The 27,884-nt window shown below is 46.8% G+C and overlaps 1 protein-coding gene across 4 annotated transcripts in view; it reads right to left on the reverse strand.

The window, feature by feature from the left end:
- Window positions 1-26,606, reverse strand: part of Map3k4 (mitogen-activated protein kinase kinase kinase 4) — a 79,916-nt gene extending 53,310 nt beyond the window's left edge. For 3 of the 4 annotated variants that reach the window (XM_042689731.1, XM_042689730.1, XM_042689733.1), the window contains exons 1-2: window positions 24,525-24,543; window positions 6,222-6,412 (exon numbers count right to left, since the gene is read on the reverse strand). In XM_042689731.1, the coding sequence (XP_042545665.1) occupies window positions 6,222-6,291 (70 nt within the window). In that variant the 5' untranslated portion in view covers window positions 6,292-6,412; window positions 24,525-24,543. Of the gene's footprint in view, window positions 1-6,221; window positions 6,413-24,524; window positions 24,544-26,576 lie in introns of those variants that run through there. The other variant, XM_042689732.1, reaches the window with a different exon arrangement.
- Between the last annotated feature and the right edge of the window lie 1,278 nt (window positions 26,607-27,884).

The raw sequence follows: 27,884 nt of genomic DNA on the forward strand, positions 1-27,884 counted from the left end.
GGGTAACGTAACATTTTATCCTATTTTTCACAGCCTTATAAAACAAAAGTGAGTATTTTGAAAACAAAACAATGTTTTTAGTATTTCCAGGGGAAAATATTAGGAAAGTGAAAAAAGAAAGGATAAGATACAGTTTTGCATTCATCTCACTGGCAAATTATTAATACAAAGAAATAAAATACAGTAGGCAGTGCTGACCTCATCCTTCTCCTATCTGCCCAGTTCCCTCCCCCAGGCCTCTAATAGAGACAACCACCATGAGAGTGGGGGGTAACCATTCCTATCTGACGGTGACCCACTGGCATGTTACAGACAATAACACATTCTGCAGCACTTCTTGTGTCTCTTCATAGGATCTTCAACACCTCGCAACAGAAGTAGATTTTCTGGGTCAAAGATACAACCAGTCTCAATCACGGTGCCTTTAAAAAATCTTCTGCCACAGGAACTGGTAGGTGACACTCCCAACAGCTTTGTACAAAGGCTGTCTTCTCTACATCTTTGCTAGTATTTGATATTATTACTTGGTTAGAAACAGAACTCAGAAGGGTGGGTAAATACAATCATTGTATTCAACGGGCACATGTGAAAATACAACTACGTCACTTGAGGGTATGGATGGGGAAGAAAGACAGAAGGAATCATATTAATCGAGATGCACTTTGTACAACTACTTAAAGACAAAAATAGAACTTGAATGTATTAAAGACAAATTACAGAGAAATCAATGAAGTTATAAACCTTTAAGTTAAATTTATGTGTATTATAGAATAAAACTAAGGAAATTATTTTAAAAGAGTCGTAAACACTAAAAAGAAAGTATGGTACCTTTCTGTAAGTAGTAAGTAAGCGTAAAGTTCAAAATGCAAGAAGCAACAGAGGAGCATGGAAGAGTGGCCCAGAAACAAAATTTTCAACAAAATGAGCTACCTTGAAATAAATGTGATAAGTGACTATAAAACAGTGACTCTACGGATGTTTTATTTATAAATTGCAAAAATCACAGAACAGACTATCCATGCCCAAGCAGTCTTTACGTAAGCTCCTTCTTCACATGTCTCAGGAGGAAGCTATCCCTAAGCTATCCCTGCGTCTGGTGTCAGTCACTCTCGCAGCAGCAGCCACACTGCATGCAGGACAGACACAGCATCTTCTCCCCACTGGTCATGACACTGACATGCCAGCTGCTGAGAAGGGTGTGGAGGCACCAGTCCACAGTCAGCTGACTCTCAGGATGAGTTAAACTCAAGGAGGCCCTTTAACAGAAACAGAGCCTTGATCTTCCCTGAGCTACTCGGTCCGTCCCATGCAGGCAGTCTACAAATGACACCTGAAGTCACAGCTGCCCCTGGCCCACTATCTGAGAAGCACTGGAGCAGGCACCCAGGCCAGGAGGAACCAGGACAAGACACTGGACCTGGAGTCCTACACAGCTGGTAGCAAGAACAGCTGTTCCACTGAAGGCTCAAGGGCATACATCCCAGAAGAGCTACCATGGGCCCCCTGGGTCGTAAGTCTGGCTCACTAGTGGCAGTCCTTTGGGAACCCCAGCTCACAATGGGCTCCTAGGGAGTGTGGGTGATGGACACAAGGGAGGAGACCGTCTCAGATGGCCCCTTAGGGGTAAGAAAGCAAATCCATGAACACAGTTCCACAGCTAGAAGTGAGTCTGGTCTGCATGGGCTGGGCATTGTGATTCCAATCTATAATTCTAGCTTCTCTAAGCAAAGGTAAGAGAATCACTGTTCAAGACCAGCCTAGGCAAAAGTGAGACCCTATCTTAGAAACAGGATGGGATGGATGGCACTTGCTACTTAGAGGCTGAGGTAGAAGGAGGCCTGGAGGACAGTATAGTTCTTGTTATCAAGCTCAAGGCCCTGTGTTTCCCAAGTACCACCAAGAGAAGAAGAAAAAAAAGTGATCTGAGCTAGGTGCCAGTGGCTCACGCCTGTAATCCTAGCTACTGAGGAGGTTGAGGTCTGAGGATTTCGTTCAAAGCCAGCCTAGGCAGGAAAGTCCATGAGACTCTTAGCTCCAATTAACCACCAAAAAACTAGAATTGGCGCTGTGGCTCAAGTGGTAGAGTGCTTGCCTTGAGCTGGAGAGCTGAAGGACAGCACCCAGGCCCAGAGTTCAAGTCCCACAACTGATCAAAAAAAAAAAAAAAAATCAAACAAACAACAACAAAAAAAACAGTGATCTTCATGACTTCTAAGGTTAAGTCAAAAGAAGTTTCCATGGTCACGCCTGTAATCCTAGCTACTCAGGAGGCTGAGATCTGAGGATCGCGGTTCAAAGCCAGCCCGGGCAGGAGAGACCGTGAGACTCCTACTTCCAATAAACCACCAGAAAACCGGAAGTGACACTGTAGCTCAACTGGTAGAGTGCTCGCCTTGAGCTGAAGGACAGCGCCCAGGCCCAGAGTTCAAGCCCCACGGCCGACCAAAAAAAAAAAAAAAGAAGTTTCCATGGTTTCTTCAAACCCCTGCTCTGAGGAAGCCAGCTACCACATATTAAGCCCAACTGCTCTGTAGTCAGTGGAAGCTGTGAAAAGCCCACCCACACTAGCCCTATGAAAGGCCACGTTTGTGTGGCCACCCGCACTCAGTAATTCTGGCCATATCAACTAAGGTCAAGATATGGGGGCATCTGAAACACAGTAGATATGAAATGCAGAGGGCTGAGGGCTACAACTTGGGGCTCCAGACAAGCCAGCACTCCGGTGAACTGAGCCACTCCCCTAGAGCGCCAGACACCAGAGCAGAGATGACCCCTGCTCTTCCTAAATACTCAAGCCACAGAATTGTGAGCAATAAAATGGCTGTACTTTTTTTTATACCATAGAATTTCACAGTAGTTTGGTACCCAATAACAGATAATCAGAATAATGCAAATATTATCAGTGACTGTTTGTAAAGTCCAACAGTGACCACAGTTCTAAAGTCGGTAGTATGATTGAGAGAGATTTTACTTATTGCAGTGAAAAAGCAATAATGTAACAGTTCATTTTTCCATGGAAAGCTTTTAAAATAAATTTGACCAATGCAATTCATTCTAAAAAGCCTTTCAAAGTACTGAGTGCCCAACATATTGTTATGAATCACATGCTGGTGTAAAATCATGGTCTCTCTGACTCAGCTTTAAGGTCATGGTACAAACATCACTTGTTCTCTAAGTCTTCTAAATACCCTCTCCTGAAGGCAGCCTCAGGGCCGCGCTCCTGTCCCGGCCAGGGCATGCAGCCTGGAAGCACTGTGCTCCCCACTAGGATGAGGTCCATTCACCATCTAAAACAGGACAGGGGTATGGAGCCACTCAAATTCTGACTCAATGGAAAGAACGAAGGCAAAATGAGGGAGGGACCGAGGAAGGAGAAAAAAAAGGACTAAGAAACAACAAAGACAGAAGGCAAAGCAAGGGAGGGAAAAAGCAAAGGAGGGAACTAAGTAAGAAAATAGCAACAAGAAAAACTGTCAGTAGCACACACAGTGAAGAGATGAAGGGCTAGGAAGAGGTCCAGGAAGCATGCAGGAAACATTGGCATGCCAGGCACGTAACTTGAGACATTCACTTACTTAATGGGAGGCTTGCTGTCCTGAAAATGGAGCCACCAATTAATAAGAATACATAAACAAGGCAATCATTGAATTTTACATCAAGACTTAAGACAAGGAAACAGTACTAAGTATGAGAAAATACTAGTTTATAACAACAACAGTTAATATGTAACCCAAACAGGCAGGTTATTTTGTAGATATAGAGAATAAGACACACCGCTGCATAACTAGGACATAGGGGAGGCCAGACCAGAACCCAGGGACCTGACCAGAATCCAGGAGATCTGACCAGAGTCCAGGGATCTGACCAGCATCTTGGGATCTGACCAGAATCCAAAGATCTGGCAACTACACTTATGCTCTTGCCTACTACACTATGCTGCTAGGGTTGAGCACTAGTACAATAAAACCCATCTCTCTAGCCTCTCCCTGTGTTCAGCAACAGCTCCAATGGGGATGCAGATGGAACCAACAAACTACAGCCACCAGAGATCAACAGTATACTGTGTATGGAAAGGGACAGGCTGAGATTTAGGTCAACAGGGTAAAATGTCTCAGATGAGGTAAAAGTGAAGTCCAGGTCTTGTGTGGTAAGAAGTGAATGAGCTCCAGGAAGCTGTGGGATCTGATTCAAAGCAAATGGCTTGGCACTACACTAACAGGGAACTTGAAAACCCTAAGTTTTCAGTGGCCTGGGATGCCAGTCACACATAAGAGGAAAAGGCAGAAGTTTGGCCTAATGCAGCTACTTGTGCTGTAGGATCTCACATAAAGAGTAAAGCTGAAAACACGTTCTATCCATGGTGACAAGGTGCCAGGGTGCCATCTAGTGCTGCTTAGCAGGAAAGAGTTCCAACCACTAGCAACAGCACCAAAGGTCACTAGTGGATGGCAGAATCTCAGGCTGCACAGGGATCCAGGGAGAGTTTGGCTTTGTCTCTTTCTACATCCTCAGTATACCATTGCTGGACAGACAGAAATCTAGAGGCCTTGGCCTGAGAGACTGAGAAAACAGAGAGCAATCTATCCCGTATCAGCCATCTGGCCTCTTTCCTATCTTCAAATGACTCATCCTACTGACAGTAGCCATAACTGAGGACAAAGTTTTCTATCTTCTTTATTTATTTGCTAATGGCAACAACTCAAGAATTAACAAAACTTAAAATCAACATATGGGGCTGGGAAGGTGGCTCAGTGGTAGAGTGCTTGTCTCGCATGTATGAGGCCCTGGGTTCAATTCTTTAGCACCATATAAGCAGAAAAAGCTGGAAGTAAGCCGGGCACAAGTGGCTCACACCTGTCATCCTAGCTACTCAGAAGGCTGAGATCTAAGGATCGTGGTTCAAAGCCAGCCTGGGCAGGAAAGTCCATGAGACTCTTACCTCAAATAAACCACCAGAAAACCAGAAGTGGCGCTGTGGCTTAAGTGGTAGAGTGCTACCTTGAGCTGAAGAGCTGAGGGACAGCACTTAGGCTCAGAGTTCAAGCCCTACAACCAACAACAACAAAAAAAGCTGGAAGTGGCACTATAGCTCAAGTGGTAGAGCGCTAGCCTTGAGCTGAAGAGTTGAGGGACAGCGCCCAGACCCAGAGTTCAGGCCCCATGACCCACCAAAAAAAAAAAAAAAAGCAACATCATATATCAAAATCAAATTTAAAATAAAAAGAATTACCAAACTTACTGTAAAAAGGATCAATTAACAGTTCATCCCTTAAAGATGATATACCATGTAGAGAAAAAGGAACCCTACTGCACTATTGGTGGGAATGTAAGCTAGGACAACCACTCTGAACAGCAGCGCTTTTCCCTATGATCCAGCCATACCATTCCTGGGCATCTACCCAGAACCTTACAAGTCAGGACACAGTAAAGACACCTGAACATCCATGTGCGTTGCTGCATTAGTGACAATAGTCAAGGTATGGAAAAGCACAGATGCCCTACAACAGATGAATTGATCAAAAGATGCAGTGCAAATACACAACAGAATTTTATTCATCCACTTTCTAGAAAGAATAAGAGTTGTCATTTGCAGAGAAATGAGCAGACCAAGAACAAATCATGCTAATTGAGGTAAATCAAGCTCAGAGAGACAATCGGCACCTGCTTCCTCTCCCATGTGGAAGCTAGATCTAAAGAATACAAGGACATGATAACGTGTACAGCACTCTAAGGGTTCACACATAGTCAGGTTAAAGGAGGCTATCCTTGGGGAAGGAACCCAAAGGTGTATCTCCTGTAAACATTTAACAAACTCCAGGAAAAAGAATGGGTTTTTTGGTTGTTGCTGTCAGTGGTGGTGGTAGTTGTTTTGACTTTTGGGGGTAGTTGGGGTTTTTTTTTTGTTTTTTTGTCTTTTTAGGAAGAGCAAAGGGAGAGTGCAGAAAGGAAGGGAGGAAGGATGAACAAATGCAGTCATGCTATTTAGCCGACACCATGTGGAAAGTGAACTATGCAACTTGTGGGCAAGGATGCGAGAGGGAAACTGGGGGAGAGTGAAGGAAAGGGTAATAGTGACTAAAAAAGGAACGGCTACTCAATCCCTGACTAAGGAAATGAAAACTCCTCTGTTAACAATACAATAAGATTACACATTTTTAAAACATTATATACTAGAACTGCCTGGCTTTCTTATATATATTTTTTTAAGTTACAAGACTCACCTTTCAAATTACAACGGCTGGCGGGCCTCCCTATGCTGTTCCTCTGGTGCTTGGTGGACATGCGCTTCATCTGCCGGGGCGTACTTGGGGGAGAAGTGCCGTAAAGGTTTTCAGCATTCGTTTCATCAGAAAAGTCCTCTGGATCTGATTCAGGATTCTTGCACACTGACTCTCCCAATATGCACTCCTGCCTATGAAACCCAGACATGGAGAAAACATTAGGAGCATAGTCGGTGAATTCAAATAAAAGAGACCTGAACTTTTTATGTGTAGGTGGTGGGGCCTGAACTCTGGGCCTGGGCGCTGTCCCTCAGCTCTTCAGCTCAAGGCGAGCGCTCTACCACTTGAGCCATAGTGCCACTTGCCACTTTTTCTGCTTATGTGGTGCTGAGGAATCGAATCCAGGGTCTCATGAGTGCAAGGCAAGCACTCGACCACTGAGCCACCTTCCCAGCCCTGACCCGAAGTTTTAAAAGAGCTCTAGGTAAAAGCTCTCCTCAACACTGTTTTCACCTGGGAACCGCACTGCACTTCCCGTGGCTGGGGGGGGGGGGGGGGGGGGGGGGGCTGCAGCTCCCATTAGGAGCATCAGGAACACATGGCAGGGAGAGCTCACAGTGCAGCTTCTGGGGTTTATGGAACTCTAACTTAAACACTTGCAGATTCATGGAATAAACAGCAAAGAACTAGAAGATACAACCCAGATGGAACTAAAAACGGACTTGTGCGCTAACTACTGACAAGTTTCACTGGTGAGGGGGCATGTTGAGTCCTGCCCTGGACTCCTGAGCCCCCCTCCTGCCTCTTTTTGGAGGGCACAGGCAGACAAGAGGCAATCCAGGAATGCTTCGCTGTAACACTGGGGCAGAGCGCAGAGCACTAGCCAGGGTGGCAGGGTGGCTATCCACCTTCTCTGATAAGAGCTGCCGCCCACACAGTATGACCTAGCACCACTAAGCCAATCAAAATGGGAACGATATCAAAGTAACGTTTACCCTTTCTCTTAAAAAGTTTTATTCATAAAATCTAGGCCGGTAAAGACTGGTGAGCATTTAAAAGATCTTGCATCATTTTAATTAACTACCCATAAGCATCCAAAACCTTATTTTGTAACGGCTCATGTGAGATGAGTTAATGTGGTCTGCTTCCGAATGTTTATAAGGATTCCAGTTTCTCTGACAGGAACGGAGTATCCTTGTTTCCCTGAACCACTGGCTTCATTTGTGCTTTTAAAAACATGAATGTGGGGGTGGGGGGGAGGGAGGTAGGGAAGGGATATGAAGGGTAAACAAAGGAGGAGGCTGCAATGCTTGATAAGAAATGTATGCATTATCCTGTCCATGTAATTGTAACCCCTCTGTACAGTATGTTCACAAAAAAAATTAAATTTAATTAAAAAAAAAAAAACATGAATGTGGAATGTCTTTCTGGCACTGAACTTCTGACAAATACATAAAGCAACAGTTCATTCTTTTAATATGAAAATCTAACTGTTCACTCTACACTACAATCTGATCAAAGAAAAGTGTATCTTGAGCCCAATCCAAGGGGATTTGTATAGTTTTTAAGTGAAAAATGTGTGGAAAGAAAACAACGCAAAATTCAAGTAACCTGGGGTTAAATAGTCCTGCTCTGATGTGTAAACCACAATGGTGCTGGAAATGGCCATCTGTAAAACGAAGTTAGCTAAGTAGAAAAGTATCTGTGGGTTTGCAAAAGCCCTTAAAAGAAAAAAACTTCATTAACAAATCTTCAGCAATGTGCTTGGAATGAAACACACAATTTACTCACTTATGAAGTTCCTAAGTTCTCTCCCCAGGCCACATTCGTGATCACATTCACTACACAGCAATGGGCAAGGGTGTGTTTTAGGGGGAGGGCATTGGTATACCTGGCTGACCCACAGTATAAATCAAAAGAGGGAAACTGAGCCTTGTGCTGACGGCTCACACCTTTAATGCTAACTGTTCAGGAGGCTGAGATCTTAGGATCTCAGTTCAAAGCCAGCTCAGGAAGGAAAGTCTATGAGACTCCTGTCTTCAATTAACTCCCAGAAAATCGGAAATGGCGCTGTGGCTCAAAGAGGTAAAGTGGAAACCTTACGCAAAAGAATTCAGGGATGGCACCTGGGCCCTGAGTCTAAGACCCATAACTGCCCCCCCCCCAAAAAAGCGGGGGGGGGGTGGAGGGAGGGAGAACTGAATTTAAAAACTCTTGTTGATTCATACTTCAAAAAAGTCTAAAAAGGGGCTGGGAAGGTGGCTCAGTGGTAGAGCGCTTGCCTTGCATGCATGAGGTCCTGGGTTCGATTCCTCAGCACCACATAAACAAAAAGAAAAAAGCTGGAAGTGGCGCTGTGGCTCAAGTGGTAGAGCACTAGCCTTGAGCTGAAGAGCTGAGGGACAGCGCCCAGGCCCAGAGTTCAGACCCCACAACCAGACCCCCAAAAAAAAAAGGTCTAAAAAAGTCAAGTTATGAAACTACAGCTGAAATTCACCAGCTAACCTCCAAATGCACTGTCAAGCTTCAGTTTATACAGCATTAACTATAAAATTTTTGCATGGATTCTAGGCACAGAGTCTACAAATCTAGCAAAGACTTTTTCAGGATAGAATCCAGACATTTTCTAAACTGAAATTGATCTTTTTTCTTCTTCTTCTTTGTTTTTTTTTTTGGTCAGCTCTGGGTCTTGAACTCTGAGGCTGGGTGCTGTCCCTCAGCTCTTCAGCTCAAGGATAGTGCTCTACCACTGGAGCCACAGCACCACTTCCAGTTTTCTGGTGGCTAACTGGAGATAAGAGTCTCATGGATTTTCCCGCCCGGGCTGGCTTTGAACTGTGATCCTCCGATCTCAGCCTCCTGAGTAGCTAGGATTACAGGCGTGAGGCACCAGCACCCATCGAAATTGATCTTTTAAAAAATATAGATTTTTTTAATCGTATGGTGCATGGGAGTGGTACTGCACACTTGTAACTGCAGCTACTTGAGAGATAGAGATAAGAAGGATCAAGGTCTAAGATCAGCCAGGCAAAAGTGTGAAACTGTCTGAAGAACAAGCCAAACCAAAACAGACCTGGAGGTGTGGCTCAAGTGGTAGAGCATCTGCTCAGCAAGTAGGCCGAGTTTAATCCCCAATATTACCATCAAAGAATGGAAGGAGAGGGAGGGAATGAGAGAGGAAAGGGCTCTTCATAGCTCCCCAGCTACAAGTGAAGCACCACTGAGCAGGGGCGTGTCTGGCTCCTGACCAGTGCCTCTCCAGGCCCCAATCATACAATGCTGCATACACTGTGCTCTTTGTTGAATGACAGAAGCTAATTTTATCTTTGCTACTTTAATCATGATCCCAAGTCAACTAACATGCAATCATATTTCAGCATTTTTTGAATATTTTAGAAGGTTATAAAAATTAAAGACTGTTGATTTCTAATAGTAGTGCTGCTTAAGTGATAACTGTGCCCTGGAAACCCAGGCATGTAGCCCTGTATGTGTGTATGTAGTCCTCTATGTATGCAGTTCTCTTTGTATGTGCGTAGTAGTATTGTATGTGTGTGTATGGAGTACTGAATATATATGGTACTGTATGTATGAATGTGATACTGTGAATGTAGTACTGTATGTGTGTATGCAATACTGTGTGTATAATACTATATGTATATATGGAGTAGTGTATGTAGTACTGTATGTATATAGTACTTTAGGTACAAATATAGTACTGTTTGTGTGTATACAATACCATATGTACAGCATGACTACCAGGTAGTACTGTATATATGTGGGTAGTACTATATGTAAGTATGTATGGAATACTTTATGAATGTAGTAGTATACGTATGTAGTATTGTGTGTGTAGTACTGTGTGTATGTAGTACCACATATACTACAACGTGACTACCTGCTGACCAAAATGGTAGTAATGGGTACGGTCTAAGTAATGAAGGTCCGAGGTCAGATTAACCTGGGCTGAAATCCCTAACACACTGCACACTTAGCAGTAAGAATACAAGTATTCAGTAGAGTTCTGCTAATCCAAGGGCACTAGATATATACAGAAAAGCATTGAAGTTGAAACAAGCAGATTAAGAACTTTACATACATCATGGAGACTATACTTTGGTGGCCTGAATAGCAAGGCTTCCTGGTAACACCTCCTTGTGAGTTCACCTCCTACTGAATTTGGGGTGACCCTGTGATTGCTTTAACTTATGGAATACAGCAATAAACACTGGGCCAGTGCAAGCCCAGCCTGAGCCTTAATGCGGTCTTCTTTGTAGTAGGAGGGAACCAGGGACAAAGTAAGAAGCCTATCCCCACAAGGGGAGGTGGCAAGGAGACTCTAGCTAGGTCCAAATCCAGCTGCCAGCACCAACCCACAGGCCTGTGACTAAGCTATTTTGGATCACCCAGTTGTCTCTGCTCCACATCCAATACCACAAAAACAGAAAACTAACTCAATACAATGACCAATAACAAATGATGTTATTTGAGACCATAAAGCTTTTTAGTTTCTTAAATTGTAACAGATAACTGCCACAGATAAAAGCTTAAATGTTTTATTTCACCTTAAATCAGTGACAGTTTTAACTGACTGCTACTATGAATGAGAGCTGACCTTTTCTTTAAGTGCGGGTCTGTTGGAGAAAGTGATGAGTCAGCTTCATCCCTATCAGAGACTCAAAGTAGCATATACAATTTCACTTTCTATTTCTTTTTTTTTAACTGTATTTTCTTTGTCTTTTCTTTTTTGGTACTGGGGATTGAACCCAGGACGTTGCACTTGTCAGGCAAGCACTTTGCCACTGAGCTACATCCCAGCCCCACTTTCTATTTCTTTAAAACAGAACAAGATCTTCCTAAACTGTAATAGTCCTCTCCACACCTAATCTGATGACAGTTGTTCTGCATTTGACTTACTGACACTGACTCCTTGTGAAGCATTCCAAAGCAGTTTATGTAGAAAATACAGTTGTCTTACTTTCACAGGACAGATTTGTATAACAGCCTACTACATTACAAAGTTACAACTAAGAAGTTGAATATTCCTAAGCAGATTTAGAAACAAGACAGAAATTCTTAATAAGCATATAGTTCAATAAAATTTTAGCCAACAGAATCCAGAAACAAATCAGAAAAAAAAAGCATACATTATGACTGAGTAGGCTTCATCCCACAGATGCAAGGCTGGTTTAACATACCTAAATCAGTATACGTCATTCATCGTATCATTAGAGCCAAGGTCAAGAACCACAGGATTATCTCTATTGATGCAGAAAAAGCTTTTGACAAAATACAACAAAAACTCTGGGGCTGGGAAGGTGGCTCAGTGGTAGGTAGAATGCTTGCCTTGCATGCATGAGACCCTGGGTTCGAGTCCTCAGCTCCACATAAGCAAAAAGAAAAAAAAGCCGGAAGTGAAGTGGCACTGTGGTTCAAGTGGTAGAGCGTTAGCCTTGAGCTGAAGAGCTGAGGGACAGCGCCCAGGCCCAGAGTTCAGGCCCTACAACTGGACAAAAAAAAAAAAAAAACAACTCTGGAGAAAATAGGAACAGAAGGAATATTCTTTAAAACAATAAAAGCCATATACGACAGACCAACAGCCAATATCTACTAAATGGAGAAAAACTAAAACCAATTCCCCTAAAATCAGAAACAAAGCAAGGATGCCCACTCTCTCCACTCCTCTTCAATATAGTTCTGGAATCAATCCTTAGCCAGAGTAATAAGGACGAAAGAGGACATGAAAAGGACCCACATAGAGAAAGAAGAAATTAGACTAGCCCTATCCCTATTTGCAGATGACATGATCTTATACCTAAATGACCCCAAAAAGTCCACTCCCAAACTCCTAGAACTAATAAACCACTTTGGCAAAGTAACAGGATACAAAATTAGCCCACAAAGTCAGTTTCCTTTCTGTACACCAACAATGTACAAGCAAAAAGGGAAATCAGGAAAGCAACCCCCATTTGCAATAACCTCATCCATCATAATTCCCAACTTCCTTGTTAAAATGACAGATTTCAGTGTCTTCCATTAGAAATTCTGACCACAAAGTCTTGGATAGGGCTTGGAGAAATTAGTGCCATAAACAGGATCTAAGCAACGCACCGTCCTGTCTCAACTTCAAGCTCTGCCCTCCCACTCTCGGGACAAGTGGCCTCTCTTGTCTAGAAGCTGGGAAAAGGAGCATAGCCAAAAAATGCTCCACCTGCCAGAAGTGCTGGTGTGGTATTTAAAGGTCTTGAGGAGGCGTTTATGTATTTGAAGCCATTTGTTATTACAGTTATTTTCAATTTATGGCGAAGTTATCTAGGTCTGCCATGTTTCCCATAGGACTGACTTAAGAGGATGGTTTTGAAGCAAAAGCAAATAATAGGACAGATGTGAGAGCATACAACACAAAGTACACAGGCAGTACCACAGGATGAAAGACTGGGAAAGTTCATCATTCTCTCAATAAAGAGCTGGGGAAAAGAGCGAAAATTCAATCAATGTCAAAACCAATAAACAGGAGTAAACATGAGTTTGTCTATGTTTTAATCCGCTCTGCCGTCTGCGCCGCAGTAATGAGCAATGCTGGTGGAACAGTCTACACGCGTGGCACCACTTGGTAATGAGCACGGGCCATTCCCTCCGCACCGTCCCAACAGCATGTGCAATGTGCTGGCTACACACCAGTACTCCGGTTCCCGCATAATTCCTAGGGCACAGGACAGGGGGAGCCGGAACCCGGGTCCTGATGTCATTCCAAGGTCAGGGTCTCTCTCCCAGCAGCACCCCTGCATCCTGGCTGTGTCAGCAACATGGCTGACACAAGGGGCTTCTTTCCCTGTGGAATAAGAGCCCTGCTGGCTGCAAAATGCCCAGGGCTGGAGGAGGGCCAGAAATAGATTAACAGCTCAAGGCATTAGTTCTCTGGTCAGCTATGCAGCTCAGATCTTTGGTAAAACTTTCTTAGTCACTCTCCATCTAAATTTCCTCACCTATGAAAAAAAGATGTGCCAGTGGCTCACGCCTGTAATCCTAGCTACTCAGGAGGTTGAGATCTAAGGATTGTTTCAAAGCCAGCCCAGGCAGAATTAATCACAGAAAAAGCAGGAAGTGGCACCGTGGCTCAAGTGGTAGAGCGCTAGCCTTGAGCAAAAGTCGCTCAGGGGCCAGTGCTCAAGCCCAGAATTCAAGCTCCAGTGTGGAAAAAAAAGTCTAACTGCAATCTTCCCTCCTTCCTCACGAAGCTCTGCAATCATCTTTCAAGAGCGCTAACTGATGGCACTCCTAGCAGCACAGCCATGACACAAGGCTGATGTCAGCGCTCACTGAACAAGAAACCCGAGTGTTTACAACTAAACACTCAGAGGGGAAGGGGAGGGAGCGGCCAAAAAAAAAAAAAAACCTTTTAACTTCTGAATTAAAGATTAACTTTTTTCCACTAAGAGTAAGATTGTATTTGAGATTTGAGATGAGACAGAAGTTATCAAATTTTAAATGTGTCACTTTCACTAGTGTGTTTTTCTTCTGATTATTTACAGATGGAAGCACACACTGTTGCATACCTGGCTGTCTATAAATGCATGTGATATTACAGATTTGTTCCTCCTCAAAGGCAGAAACTGTGACATACTCACCTACTGAAGTAGGTCCTTACTGAACAAGTCGAGACCCCCTCCTCTGCTTCCTGACCTCAGAGCTAGACATTCAGTACCTAATTACACAGACCAAAACATCTGAGAAATCATCCTATGAAGGCAGACCACAGGAGAAAGAGAAGCTACCAAACAAAACATGTGAAGGCAAATCACGGGAGAAACAGACATTGCCAAACAGGACAAAGCCTGGAAAACCAGAGGCTAGAAGAGACAAGACAGTATGGCTGAAATCTTTGAGAAGCTGACAGGAAGTCATAATGCTTAGAGCAAGGTAGGCAGGGAGAATCAGGACTTCCAAAGCAGCAGCAGACAGACAGACAGACAGACAGACAAACATTCTGCACCTATCAGGAAAATATGTGATTACTGTCAGATACACACTAAGAAATGCAAGTGAGCTACTTTCTTCAAAAAAATTCCTATCACCTTACTCTCAGTTTCCTAACATGACTGTGACTTCTCTTCCCACATGAAACTCCTCAACCACAGCCTTGCACTGCTATGCAGACATCATAGCACATGCTTTGTAAAACTAGAGGTCCCAGCAGTCACCCAACTCAGCCTCCAGATGCAATCAAGAAGCTCGGGACACAAGAGATCTTTGAGGCTGCTGCCAGCGTGGCACAGCACACAGCACATGTTGGGGACACTTCTCTAAATAAGCGGAAGGCAAATCACTGTACAAGTAACAATGAAAAGTAAACACAAGAACAAGTAGCACAGCTACTGGCTACCATTATCAAGTATTAACATAGTCACACCCTGGTATGCGCCATACTTTCACACAACAGCTGTCTTCCAGCATCAGCACAGACAGGATGATAAAGTGCTGGTGGTGACGTCACCAGACCACAGGAACGGTCAGTTCCACTACAATCTCATGGGACCACCTTTGTACACACAGCCCATTACACACCAAAACACTGTTATGCAATGTATGAGCATACATTTAAAGTCATCTAAACACAGCAAGACCAAATCACAAGAATACCCACCACCTTTAAGAATTATGAAATCCTTAAAAATAGCAAATAAACATTTAAGAAGTAGAATACTATCCAACATGAAATAAAGATACACACATTTTACCTCACAAAAATTGTAACTTTCTTACTAATTAAAAACTATATAAACTAGAGAAAGTTTCACCAGGTCTAAAAAGTTTTAGGGGGAAAAAATACTGATTTCCTAAGAATGCAAATGCTTTGGGTGAATAACTAAGGCTAATGTGAAGTTTTCTGAAAATTCGGGGTCTAAAAACTCAGTGTGTTCCAAATATAAACACTATGGATAGTACTTGTGTTTTGTTTTGTGCAGGTCCTGGGACTTGAACTCAGAGCTGTGTGCTATTACTGCGCTTTTTTTTTTCACTCAAGGCTAGTGCTATACTACTTGAGCCACAGCTCCACTTCCAGCTTTATTATGGTGGTTAATTGAAGATAAGAGCCTTACTGACTTTCCCACCTGGGCTAGCTTCGAACAGCTTCCTGAGTAGCTAGGATTATAGGAATGAGCCACTGAAAACCAGCAACACCATGGACAGTTTTAGGCTCTTGGTATACAATTACCACTTCGAACATATAGATAATGTAAAAGAATGTTTAACATATCAGCCTGTGCTACTTTTTAACTCAGTCATGGGGATGTGAATATCCTGAGACTAAAGATACATTTTTTTTGGGGGGGGGGGGCTTCAACTCTGGGCCTGGGCGCTGTCCCTCAGCTCTTCAGCTCAAGGCGAGCGCTCTACCACTTGAACTACAGCGCCACTTCCGATTTTCTGGTGGTTTATTGGAGATAGGAGTCTCACGGTCTCTCCTGCCCGGACTGGCTTTGAACCGCGATCCTCAGATCTCAGCCTCCTGAGTAGCTAGGATTACAGGCGTGAGCTACCAGCGCCCGGCTAAAGATACATTTTTATCGGTGCATGTGTACATTTTCCTGACTAGACTCTTCAAATGTAGGCTGTGACCCCCAAAGATGTTAAGGAGCACTGACCTAGAAATACTTATCATACACTTAGCAAGGGACTCTTCTCAAACGATCTCATGGGCTGGGAAAGTGGCTCAGTGGTAGAGTGCTTGCCTTGCATTCATGAGGCCCTGGGTTTGATTTCTCAGCACCACATAAGCAGAAAAAGCCAGAAGTAGTGCTGTAGCTCAAGTGGTAGATCACTAGCCTTCAGCTGAAGAGCTGAGGGACAGAGCCCAGGCCCAGAGTTCAGGCTGCACGACTGGGAAAAAAAAAGATCTCATCCTGACATGTATCAGACATTCCAAGGATAAAAATGTCAGATGTAGAAACAATTAAAACTGATACTCAAGTGATAAAGGCTTCTGCCACATGAGACAAAAACAGAGATACCCACTCATGGCCCTTACACAAAACTGACTTTAAAAAATTACATAAGGAAGCCGGGCGCCGGTGGCCTCACGTCTATAATCCTAGCTACTCAGGAGGCTGAGATCTGAGGATCACGGTTCAAAGCCAGCCTGGGCAGGAAAAGTCCATGAGACTCTTATCTCCAATAAACCACTCAGAAAACCCAAAATGGCGCTGTGGCTCAAGTGGCAGAACGCTCGCCTTGAGCTGAAGAGCTGAAGGACAGCACCCAGGCCCAGAGTTCAAGCCCCATGACTGACCAAAAAAAAAAAAAAATTTACATAAGGGACTGGGAAGCCAGTTCAGTGGTAGAGCGCTTGCCTTGCATGCATGAGGCCCTGGGCTCGATTCCTCAGCACCACACAAGCAGAAAAAGCTGGAAGTGGCGCTGTGGCTCAAGTGTAGAGCGCTAGCCTTGAGCTGAAGAGCTTAGGGACAGTGCCCAAGCCCATAGTTCAGGTCCCATGACCGCGTAAAAAAAAAATTACATATGGGGCCAGATTCCAGTGGCTCCTGCCTATAATCCTACTCAGGGGGCTGAGGATCTCAGTTCATAATCAGCCTGGCCAGGAAAGTCCATGAGACTCTCATCTCCAATTAATCAGCAAAAAGCCAGAAGTGAAGATGTTGCTCAAGTAGTAAAGTGTTGATTTTGAGCAAAAAAGCTATGGGTCAGGGCTGGGAAGGTGGCTCAGTGGTAAAGTGCTTGCTTTGCATGTATGAGACCCTGGGTTCGATTCCTCAGCACCACATAAGCAGAAAAAGCTGGAAGTGGCGCTGTGGCTCAAGTGGTAGAGCACTAGCCTTGAGCTGAAGAGCTGAGGGGCAGCGCCCCACGACCCACCAAAAAAAAAAAAAAAAGCTAAAGGTGAGAGTCCAGGCCCTGAGCTCAAGCATAAAAAATAAATTAAAGCACATAAATGTCAACAGGTTCTCTGAACAAGATAATTTTCAACATTGTATAGTGTTATTGCTACGTAACAGTGCTAATTAAAACAAATTAAGTTAATCAAATAACAGTTAATTTAAGACTAATTAGAAAAAAAAAAACCTTAACTGGTTCATTATCAAAGGCAAGGCCTTTCCAGAGTAACAGACTTTAAGCAAACTGAAAGAAAAGGACTTGGAGGATGACGGAGGGAGAGTCTCTCTGCAGTACTACCCCACAGACAGGGAAGCAGGAGAGCACAGTCATTTACAAGACCGAGAGGCAAACCCATGCAAGAACAAGACTTAGCACTGATGGCTTTCTTCACCATGTATCCTGCTGAGGCACCTTAGGCTTTGAGACTATGGTTCAGCGTTTGTCAAATGTGAAACATTCACAGCCAATGTTTCTGACACTGTTCTCAGTTCTCCATGTCTTTCCTATTTCTAGAGCTCAGCCCATCACAAGTCACTGGGGTTCTGTGCCACATATATATACATATATATATATATGTATATATATACATATATATATATGTATATATATCCACGTGTGTGTGTGTATTTGGTGCCAGTACTGAGACTTGAACTCAGGACCTGGGTGCTATCCCTTTACTTTTTCACTCAAGGCTAGCACTCTATCTCTAGAGCCACACCCTTCACTTCCAGCTTTTTTGTGGTTAATCTCACAAACTTTCCTTCACTGGCTTTGAACCTTGATCCTTAGATCTCAGCCTCCTGAGTAGCTAGGCTTACAGGTGTGAGCCATCAGTGCTAAGCTCTGAACCACTTCTAGTATTTGTTCTTTCTTTACCACATTTTGCAGCATTTCTACAATGTCACGTCTACAGGATCACTAGTGCAGAGTCTACTGTGTGTGCTGATAAGCTCACCCTTACGAGATTATGAGCACCAAATCCAGTTCAAAAGTAGTCCTGGCAGAAAAGTCCACAAGACTCTGTCTCCAAAAGAACCAGCAAAAAGCCAAGCTAGAGATATGGCTCAAGTGCTAGAGAGTGCCAGCAAGAACAAGGCCCTGAATTCCTGGGTTCCAAACCTCAGTGGCATCCCCTCACAAAAAAAAGTTTTAGTAGGATTTTTCTTGTATCTTTTGTTTTTCTCCAATATTCATGTTTTCCTTTAAATACTTAAAGATGCCAATTAATTGTTGATACTTCTATTAATTTTACATTTCTGGGATTATCACTACTATCTGTTTTTTCTCCTAGTTATCTATTATATTTCCTGCTTACTACATGTTTACATTTTCTTTCCTTTTTTTAATTTTAATTTTTTATTTATTTTTGAGACAGATTCTCACTGTGCTGGGATTACAGGTGTGTATACCACACCTAACTACCACTAGTAAATTCTGATTCATTGTTGGGCATTTTAAATTTCATCTTATTTAGATTTTGCTGTCTTCTTCTAAAGAGAATTAGAGTTGGCAGAGCAGGACAGGCATGTTGTAGGCTGTTCGATTATTTCTGATTTCTTTGTGAGACCTACCTTCAAGCCTGGCTAAGGTTAATTCCAGAGCAGCTTTTCTCTGGAATATTTAGCACACTGCTAATCTATGAACCTTCAAGTCTAAATGGAATGTCCCAACTCATCAACAACACAATGAAGACTTTCCACTTTGACCGGCTGGGACATCAAGGCCTAGAGAATGGTGTAGCTCAAGGAACCTTGCAGCTCAGACTACCAGGAGGCTATTTACCTAATCTTGAGAGGATTCTACCTTACCCCAAGCCCAGCTCTCCAGTCATCCAAGACTCCAGGGGGTACAGGGTAATTTCTGGAGCTCATTCCCCTCTTGTAAGGAACCCTCACGCATCTTTTCCTTTTATAAATTATCAGTAATAAATAACAGCCATGGGGGGGAGGGGGAGGTATGTGTTTTCTAATCTTCTATAGCAGGTTTTGCCTTACACTGCTACTTTCCTGATGGCACCGGAAATCAGCTACAAGCCAGAGTGTTTGTCTTCTGCACACAAGGGCTGTCTCAGGTCCTGGAAAAGGAGTGTGCCAGGTACTTTTGGGTACAGGTTCTGGGGGCATGTTAAAACAACTCAGAAAAATACCAGTGAACTGAGTCAGGTTGCTTAGAACTAGTCAAGAACATGGATTCAAGAGACTGCTTACTGAAGATGGATGGAATGGAACAAGAATTACATAGGACTACTGAGGCTGTTATTGATGCTTTATTTTCCAGATGTGTACAGTTCTCTTTTAGGCTATCTGCTATGGTTTGGATATGGGTTGAACTCCAAAGATCCTTAAGAAATAGGCCTCGTGGGGGCTGGGGGTTAAGCCCAGCGAAAGGGCGCCTGCCCGGCGCACACAAAGCCCTGGGTTCGGGCCTCAGCCCTGGAAAAAAAAAAAAAAAGAAATAGGCCTCGTGGGGATCCTTGAGTCAACTGGGATGTGCCCTTCGAAGGGATTAAGACAGATCTCTTGGGTCTCCTCTCAGTCTGGCTTCCTGTTGGACACTACGATTTTCTGCTCACACATGTTCGAAGTTCCAGCATTTGCTATCTACCATAAGACACCTCTTCAGAGACTGTGTTTGAACTTTCAGCATCCAAATTTTAAACCAAATGAATCTCTTTATTAAAAAAAACTCTGCCTATCACATGAATAATAACAATAAAAAAATTAAAGGACTATGGGCTGGAAAGGTAGCTCAGCGGAAGAGTGCTTGCCTTGCATACATGAGGCCCTGGGTTCAATTCCTCAGTACCACATAAGCAGAAAAAAAGCAGGAAGTGGTGCTGTGGATCAAGTGGTAGAGCGCTAGCCTTGAGCTGAAGAGCTGAGGGACAGGGCCCAGGCCCAGGCTTCAGGCCCCACGACCGACAAAAAAAAAATAAAAAAATAAAAATCAAAGGACTAATGTACTATCTATAGAACTATTTTTATTATCTCTAAATAGTTGCACAAAAATGTAACATGTCCATTTCTGAATTCAATGTGTCTTGATTGGTGTCACACACACCCCCATCATTCTCATCTTCCATTCTATCAATCCCAAACTACATCGATCTCCCAAAACGTACTTAACTACAGTGAACAATATTTTTTAACTAAGAGCATTTACTCTAACTTATAAAGACAAGTCAATTGAAATAAAAAATGAAAAAGAATTTCCAATAAAAAACCAGCTGTCCCTACTGACTAAGCAAGTCATTCATTAGTAGCATTACATTTCTGAGCTTAACAGCATGATTTATGACCCTCCAATGGCAAGAACCCAAAACAGTGGTAAGGCTAATATGCAAAATAAGTCGCAAGTAACACAAAAGAACAAGCTGGGAGAAGCTGGATCCCCAAAACCTGTTTTCTCCTTTCTATGGACTCTACAGAAATGAGAGAGAGAGAGAGAGAGAGAGAGAGAGAAAGCGTTTGATTCTTAAGACAGATTATTGCAGCTTTTTTAAATGTTTTGAGCTTCAAACCATGTATTATCTCCTTTTAAGAAAATTAAGTACGGTGGACTTCACCTTTAAACAAAAAAGAACAACAACGTGGGAACTCAATGATCATGCTAGTACTGACTGAGCACTTACTATATTAAAAAGCTTTACTTCATTTAATCCAACAATAACCTAGGAAGTACATACTATTGCTGTTTTTGCGTCTCAAAGGAAAACACTAAGAGATGAAATAACCTTCCCAAAACCATAGAGAAAATAATCAAAGGCAAGCTTCAATGCACATCTAGTATTTCTTACTATTGTTCACAGTCATAATTAGAGTTGTAAAACCACCACAAACAGAAATTCTAAGCTTAGTACCTGCTTGATCTTAAGCTACCCTGAGAAAAAATAGCAGCTGATCTAGAAGGCTTGAGCACTGGCTCTTCTTTACTCTATGAAGTAAGGTTTTGGGGGCGGGGAATCACTATTTACAAAACATTGAGGGAATATTTTGCATTCCTCTAAAGCATTTTCTTTTGTGGAAATATAATTTTCATCTCAGTTTAATCCTGTAAGTCCAAGTAATCTAGAACATACAGCATTGCTGTACTTGAGCTGGGCTGGGTAAGTCAGGTGGCTGGAGAACCAACCAATGGTGTGGTGAGCCCTCAGCCTGAGTCCTGAGCGGTGACCAGAGGCTGCAGCAGGTGCTCCACACCAGCTTTGCTCAACTCTCAAGTGACAGCTAGCAAACATGAGACTTTGACTGAAACCTCAGTAACACCAAAAAAAGAAGATAGAAAAGATCAACTTGCTACAGTTAGCTTAGGTAGTTCAATAACAAAAAATAATTAAATTTAAGTTCATTTAAATTCAGTAGCAATACCCTCTTCAGATGACAAATGAAATGTTATTAATTTACAGTAACAATTCAAAGTAAGAACACATAAAGTTGTTTAAAAGGGATCGTGCCACGTATTCGTTAACCTGATCAAATAATAACTCTACATGTGCGAACCAAAACCTCTTTCCATCTCTGCGTGTCTCCAGGATGCACCACCTCAGTTCTGAGACCATGAGAGGGCCCACAGCTTCAGGGAACAGCAGCTCCTCTGCTCAGCCCTCCACAGGTGACTCCCAGCTGCCAACACGAGCCTCTCTCTCCCAACCTCCCAACCGCAAGGTGGAAAGCCGGAGGGAAGAACTCTAATGCTATGGCTCAGGTCCCAGGTCCATCCCTACAGGCAGAACTGTGGAAGGAGAGCAGCCCCAGGGGAGGAGGGGACAGTCACAGGTGACCCTAAGGGAGGAGCGTACAAGAGGGGACAGCCCCAGGTGACCCTAAGGGAAGAGTGTACAAGAGTGTACAGCCGCAGGTGACCCTGAGGAGTGTGGAAGAGGGGACAGGCCGCAGGTGCTGACCTACCCACACGGGTGTGGAAGGGGGCAGCCCTGGGTGATGAGAGGCAGGCAGGGAGGCAGGACAGACCAACCTGGTGGATATGCGGGGGAGGGGGCACGGGGCCACCTCAAATCAAGACAGCTGGCTGGCAAGCACCACCTTGGCCTCTCCTCCCTGCACTGAACACATTGGGCTGCGTCATACCAAAAAGGGCTTGAGAACCTTTTGGACAGACACTCAAAGCCCAGGCCCATGAGTATCTTTCCATGTCAGTAAAAACTCTCCAAAAACAAAGTTTTAAATAGCTACATCGAGAGCTGGGAAGGTGGCTCAGTGGTAGAGAGCTTGCTTTGCATGCATGAGGCCCTGGGTTCAATTCCTCAGCACCACATACACAAAAAGAAAAAAGCCGGAAGTGGCACTGTGGCTCAAGTGGTACAGTGCTAGCCTTGAGCTGAAGAGCTGAGGGACAGCACCCAGGCCCAGAGTTCAGGCCCCACGACGGGACCCTCCTCCCCCCCCCCCAAAAATAGCTACATCAAATTAAAACTAATTTTATGTAATGTTGGCTTACATCCTGAAAAATTGCATACTATCATGATCCTTTTTGAATACTCAGGAAGGATTCTATGAAAGCATCATCCACCACATCTTTGCCATAGCTTTCAGAAATGACACCAGGGGTGGGGAATGCAGGGGGAGTAGAAAAAGTAAGTTGATCCTCTGGGCCTTACTTAACAAAAACCCACTCCACCATCAAGGGTGTTCTCAAACCAATGTCTTTAAGGGACAGGATAAACTATACCCCAAATTAAAAGCGGAAAAGCAAGGACTGTCTCAATCTAATTAAAATTAAAATAAGCAATTTCTAATAGTCTACAGACAAGTGACATCAGTGTTTAAGCAGAATACAACCTATCCTGCCTGTCAAATGGAAAGGTGGAGACAAGAGAATGGACTGTGAAATCATTGAGGAAGGAGGGAAGAATCATTAAGAAGCAGGAAGAAGGTACTAAAGCAAATGTGTCCAGCAAGCAGGAAACACCTTTATATCCCCTTATTTCACTAGGCTTCAGAACAAGACTTACAAGACACCAAGAGAATACGTGTAAAGAAAGGGGACTGAGATGAACGAGTCAAGTCAATCCACTTCAGAGCAGGAACCCTCAGCCTGCACCCTGGCAGCCTCCGCCATGCCCCAGTGCCTGCTGCTGTTTCTCTCGTTCTAAGGCCACCACTGCCCAGGCTATCTACGGTGAAAGTGGTGCAGAGCAAGGATTGTCACACATTGAAGACAGCTGACATCCAATGTCAAGCCTGCAAGGCCGGAGCTCAAAATGAGCCCTCAGCTGAGATATCCGATTGCCCATGAGGAAATACCCACTTTCTCACATGAACCCGTAAGAATCAAACTATATAAAGCAAACAATAAATCACAGGATCCTTTTAGAAAGCTATTGCTAGTCACTGACATAAAACTAAAGTCAGTGAAAAAATAAGTCTGTATTTAACATATTTTAAATGAAAGGTTAGAGTAGACAGGAACATTGTATCAAACTTAATATCCAATTCAACGGGTGCTTTTTAAAGGCAGAGATCCAAGAAATCACAAAGATCAATTGTTCCAAATTAGTTCTAATAGATCTCTTCAGGACTCTCCTAAAACTGCCCCAGAAGCTTTAAAAAGAAATGACAAGGAACGTTTGTTTGAAAGCTTAACCACTGTGATCCTTCTTAGGAGTCCTGTACCAAAAACAAAGGCAAGAGCTATCTGCAAGTGACAATAAGCCGTAAAACTCTAATAAAGTTCTACCATCTCTTGACCTGTTTTGTGTTCTTTGGTCATTGCATAACTCTTGTCAGGAGGAAAGCACACACCAAGCAGACGCCATGGGCGGGCTGGCATCTGCCAGTGGCACACTTGCCGTACCGCTTTGGAGGCCAACATGTACAGGCCTGAGTGTTACAGAAAACCTGTGTGTGAACACAACCTTCCTAATCAATGACACACAGACACGAAGGAGATGAACAAAGACGGCAGAGAACTTTGCTCTGCTCTGTCGCAGAACCAGTTAACCTGGTAACACAAATTACCAACGTTTTAGGAGCTAGTAGCACTTAACACACTGAGCTTCTTTCAAGTGATTAAAAGGTTAAGCAAAATTCAAATAAGCAACTTAAGCCCCAAACATCTTTTACTAAAGAGCTACAGTGGGCTTGTCTCATGTCAGCTTTGAAGAGTGACACTGAGGGAATAAAGAAGGCAAAACAACAGTTTTATCAAGCAATCTGTTTTACAGATTTGCTATTGTAAAATTAACTGCAATGTTGCTAAGAAAAATAATTCTAAGATCTTCATGTTCTGTACACTGCTGTTCACTTGAAGTTGGACGAAGCCCATCATCCTGACCTATTTTTATGACAGCGAAGACAGACAAAAATCTGGCTGAAAAAGCAAGGTTTCTTTTTATCAATGGAAAAGCAGTTATTTTCCAGCACATTCTTGCCTCTGCCCTTTCCAGTTTACCTGAGATGCTCTGTTTTCCCCACCAGACAGCTATGCAGAATTACAACTTCTGAACTGCAGATAATGAAGTCCCATCTCTTCCTCATAATTAAAGCTCAGACTACTGTGTGTGGCCAGACTCATTCATTACCAGCTGTGAAACTCTGGTCAAGACACTTAAAACTACTTGTAGCTCTAGTTCTTCCTGTGAAGAAATAATAATAGAACGAACTCACAAGGCTGCTGCAAGGCTTCAATGAATTAGAGGTAACTAATTTTAAACCTTGAAGGAGGGCTCGTCGCTCCTAAAGACCCGCGTAAAGGGCTCAACCTGCTTCTTCAACACTGAACCCCCGCATCTACACGGTAAGCTTGCACAGCCCTGCGCGGGAGTTCCTCCGGGTCTTCGGCCGTCGGTCGCATTGCCAACGTGCTCTCGGGGCCCACGGGGTACCTGAGAACCAGGGGACACAGGCCACAGACTTTCTCCAGCAGTGAGTCCGACGAGCAGGAACGTGGCTCCTGTGCTCACATCGGTCTCCTAACTTAGCAGAAGAAGAAAGGACCCTCGGCGGCTCCGCTCCCAGACTCCAGGGCAGGACGGCGGCGGGCTGGGCGGAGCCGGGAGGGCGGTCATTCCCGGTTTCCAAGCCGGCTGCGGCGGCTGCGAGCGCGTGCACCCCGCCGAGGGGGCCAACGAGTTTGCCCGCACTGGAACCGCCCGGCGCGGGGGGCGCCGGCGCCAGGCTCCCCGCAGCTCCCGGCCGGCGTGGGCCCGCCGCACGCGCATCCGCACCGCCCGAGCGGCCGCGAGATCCGCCCGCCGCACCGGGGTCCGCGCGGGGACCAGTGCCTTCCGGGCACACGCGCCGGTGCGGGGCACGCACGTCTGCACGGACGAGCGTCCAGCCGGAGTCTAGGAGACACGGGGTCCGCCCGGGGGTCCGCCCGGCGCACGGGGTCCGCCCGGGTCTGCGGGGTGCCCGGGGCTCTGCACGGAGCTCTGCGGGGTGCCCGGGGCTCTGCGGGGTGCCCGGGGCTCTGCACGGAGCTCTGCGGGGTGCCCGGGGCTCTGCGGGGTGCCCGGGGCTCTGCACGGAGCTCTGTGGGGTGCCCGGGGCTCTGCGGGGTGCACAGGGCTCTGCCCGGGGCTCTGCGGGGTGCCCGGGGCTCTGCCCGAGGCTCTGCGGGGTGCACGGGGCTCTGCACGGGGGTCTGCGGGCTGCACGGGGCTCTGCCCGGGGGTCTGCGGGCTGCACGGGGCTCTGCCCGAGGCTCTGCGGGCTGCCCGGGGCTCTGCCCGAGGCTCTGCGGGGTGCACGGGGCTCTGCACGGGGGTCTGCGGGGTGCACGGGGCTCTGCCCGGGGGTCTGCGGGCTGCACGGGGCTCTGCCCGGGGGTCTGCGGGCTGCACGGGGCTCTGCACGGGGGTCTGCGGGCTGCACGGGGCTCTGCACGGGGGTCTGCGGGGTGCACGGGGCTGTGCCCGGGGGTCTGCGGGCTGCACGGGGCTGTGCACGGGGGTCTGCGGGCTGCACGGGGCTCTGCACGGGGGTCTGCGGGGTGCACGGGGCTCTGCCCGGGGCTCTGTCCGGTGTCCGGGGGGTCTGGGGGGTGCACGGGCCTCTGCCCGAGGCTCTGCGGGGTGCACGGGGCTGTGCACGGGGGTCTGCGGGCTGCACGGGGCTCTGCCCGGGGGTCTGCGGGCTGCACGGGGCTCTGCACGGGGGTCTGCGGGGTGCACGGGGGTCTGCGGGGTGCACGGGGCTGTGCACGGGGGTCTGCGGGCTGCACGGGGCTCTGCACGGGGGTCTGCGGGCTGCACGGGGCTCTGCACGGGGGTCTGCGGGGTGCACGGGGCTGTGCCCGGGGCTCTGCCCGGGAGTCTGCGGGCTGCACGGGGCTCTGCCCGGGGCTCTGTGCGGAGCGGGAGGGACGCGGGTGAGGACGCGGGACCCTCCGGCCCGAGCGGCGGGGAGGGAGGGACCCGTCGAAGGTCCGGGCGCCCGACCGAGCAGCGGAGGCCCCGGGGGTCCCGGGACGCGCGCCCCGCGGCCCGGCCCGGCCTCTCACCTCGCGTCCGGGCAGCGCGCGGGCTCCGGCGGCGGCGGCGGCTCCTCCATGGCGGCGGCCGGGGTGACGGCGAGGGCGGGAGCGGGGAGCGGCGCGGCGGCGGCGGCGGCTTCTCTCATCCGTGCACCGGGCCCCGCATGGCCGCGGCGGGCCGTGGGCTGCAGGCCGGAGCGGGGAGACCGGGGCCCCGGAGGGCGGAGTGACGCGGCGCCGCCTCCGCCTCTAGCCCGCCGCGGGAGCCGCGCGCGCCGCGGCCATCTTGGGAACGGCGGCCGGCCGAGCGCCGGGCTACGGCGGGCGGCGAGGGACAAACCTCCGCGAGGGCGGGAGCGCGCGGCGCGGGGGCGCGCGGGGCCGGGGCGCGCGGGGCCGGGGCGTGCGTCAGGTGTCGGCGCCACCCCGCGCCGCCACGTCTCTCACCCCGCCCAAGTCCGACGAGCCCGTGCGGGGCTCGCCCGGGCCCCGGGGGGTCTCGGGGGGGAGGTCGCGGGCCCCGGGGACCCGGGAGGCCGGGCCGCCTCGCTGGCGGTGAGTCCCGGGACTCGGTCAAGGCCGCGCCCCGCCTCTCGCGGCCGGGGATGCAGGCCCCAGACGCGTGTCTGGGAGCCCCGCGCCGCAGTCGCAGGTCGGGGATCTGTGTGTGCGGAGCCTGGAAGTGAAGTCTGCGCCAGCCCGGGCGGGGGAGGCGACGCCGCCGCCGCCCCCGAGCCGCCCCGACGGCACGGCTGCCATCCAGCGCCCGGAGGCCGCGCGGGAGGCTCGGCGCGGGAGGCTCGGCGCGGGAGGCGCGCAGTGCCCGCTAGGAAGATGCTGTTCTCTCTGCGGGACCCAGAAAGAGGGAGTCAGCTCCGCTGTGTCTTGCGTGCACAGCGTGCGTCGGCCTCCGACGCTTTGCGTGGCTTTCACAAGCTTTCCCGCGGAGCGGGATCCAGAGTCGATGCCGCCGCAGACTCGAGGAGGCTCCATTTAAAGGGGCGCATTATAAAACTAAAGTGAACCCTCGTTCCGCTGTGGAATGTGGCCAGAAAACTGACCAAAACCAACCAAGTAAAATGTGAAGGCTAGGGCAGCTCAAGGATCGTTTCCTCCAAACCGTGGAGAAAAAAGTGGCATTAAGGCCTCAGCACTCGGAGCCTAAGTCCTCGGCCAACCTTTCAGAGAAAACGATCTCTCTGAAAACATTAGTCCGATTTCCCCTGCTTGTGTTCGCAATCTGTGTCCTGGGTTTGTGAGCAGGAAAATGAATGAGAAAGCTGGAGGAACTGTGGGAGTCGTGGATAATTCCGGTTTCTCAGAGAGAACTCAGGC

This window comes from Dipodomys spectabilis, unplaced genomic scaffold (genome assembly GCF_019054845.1).
Source record: "Dipodomys spectabilis isolate Male_0828 unplaced genomic scaffold, ASM1905484v1 ptg000126l, whole genome shotgun sequence".
Classification (NCBI taxonomy): domain Eukaryota; kingdom Metazoa; phylum Chordata; class Mammalia; order Rodentia; family Heteromyidae; genus Dipodomys; species Dipodomys spectabilis.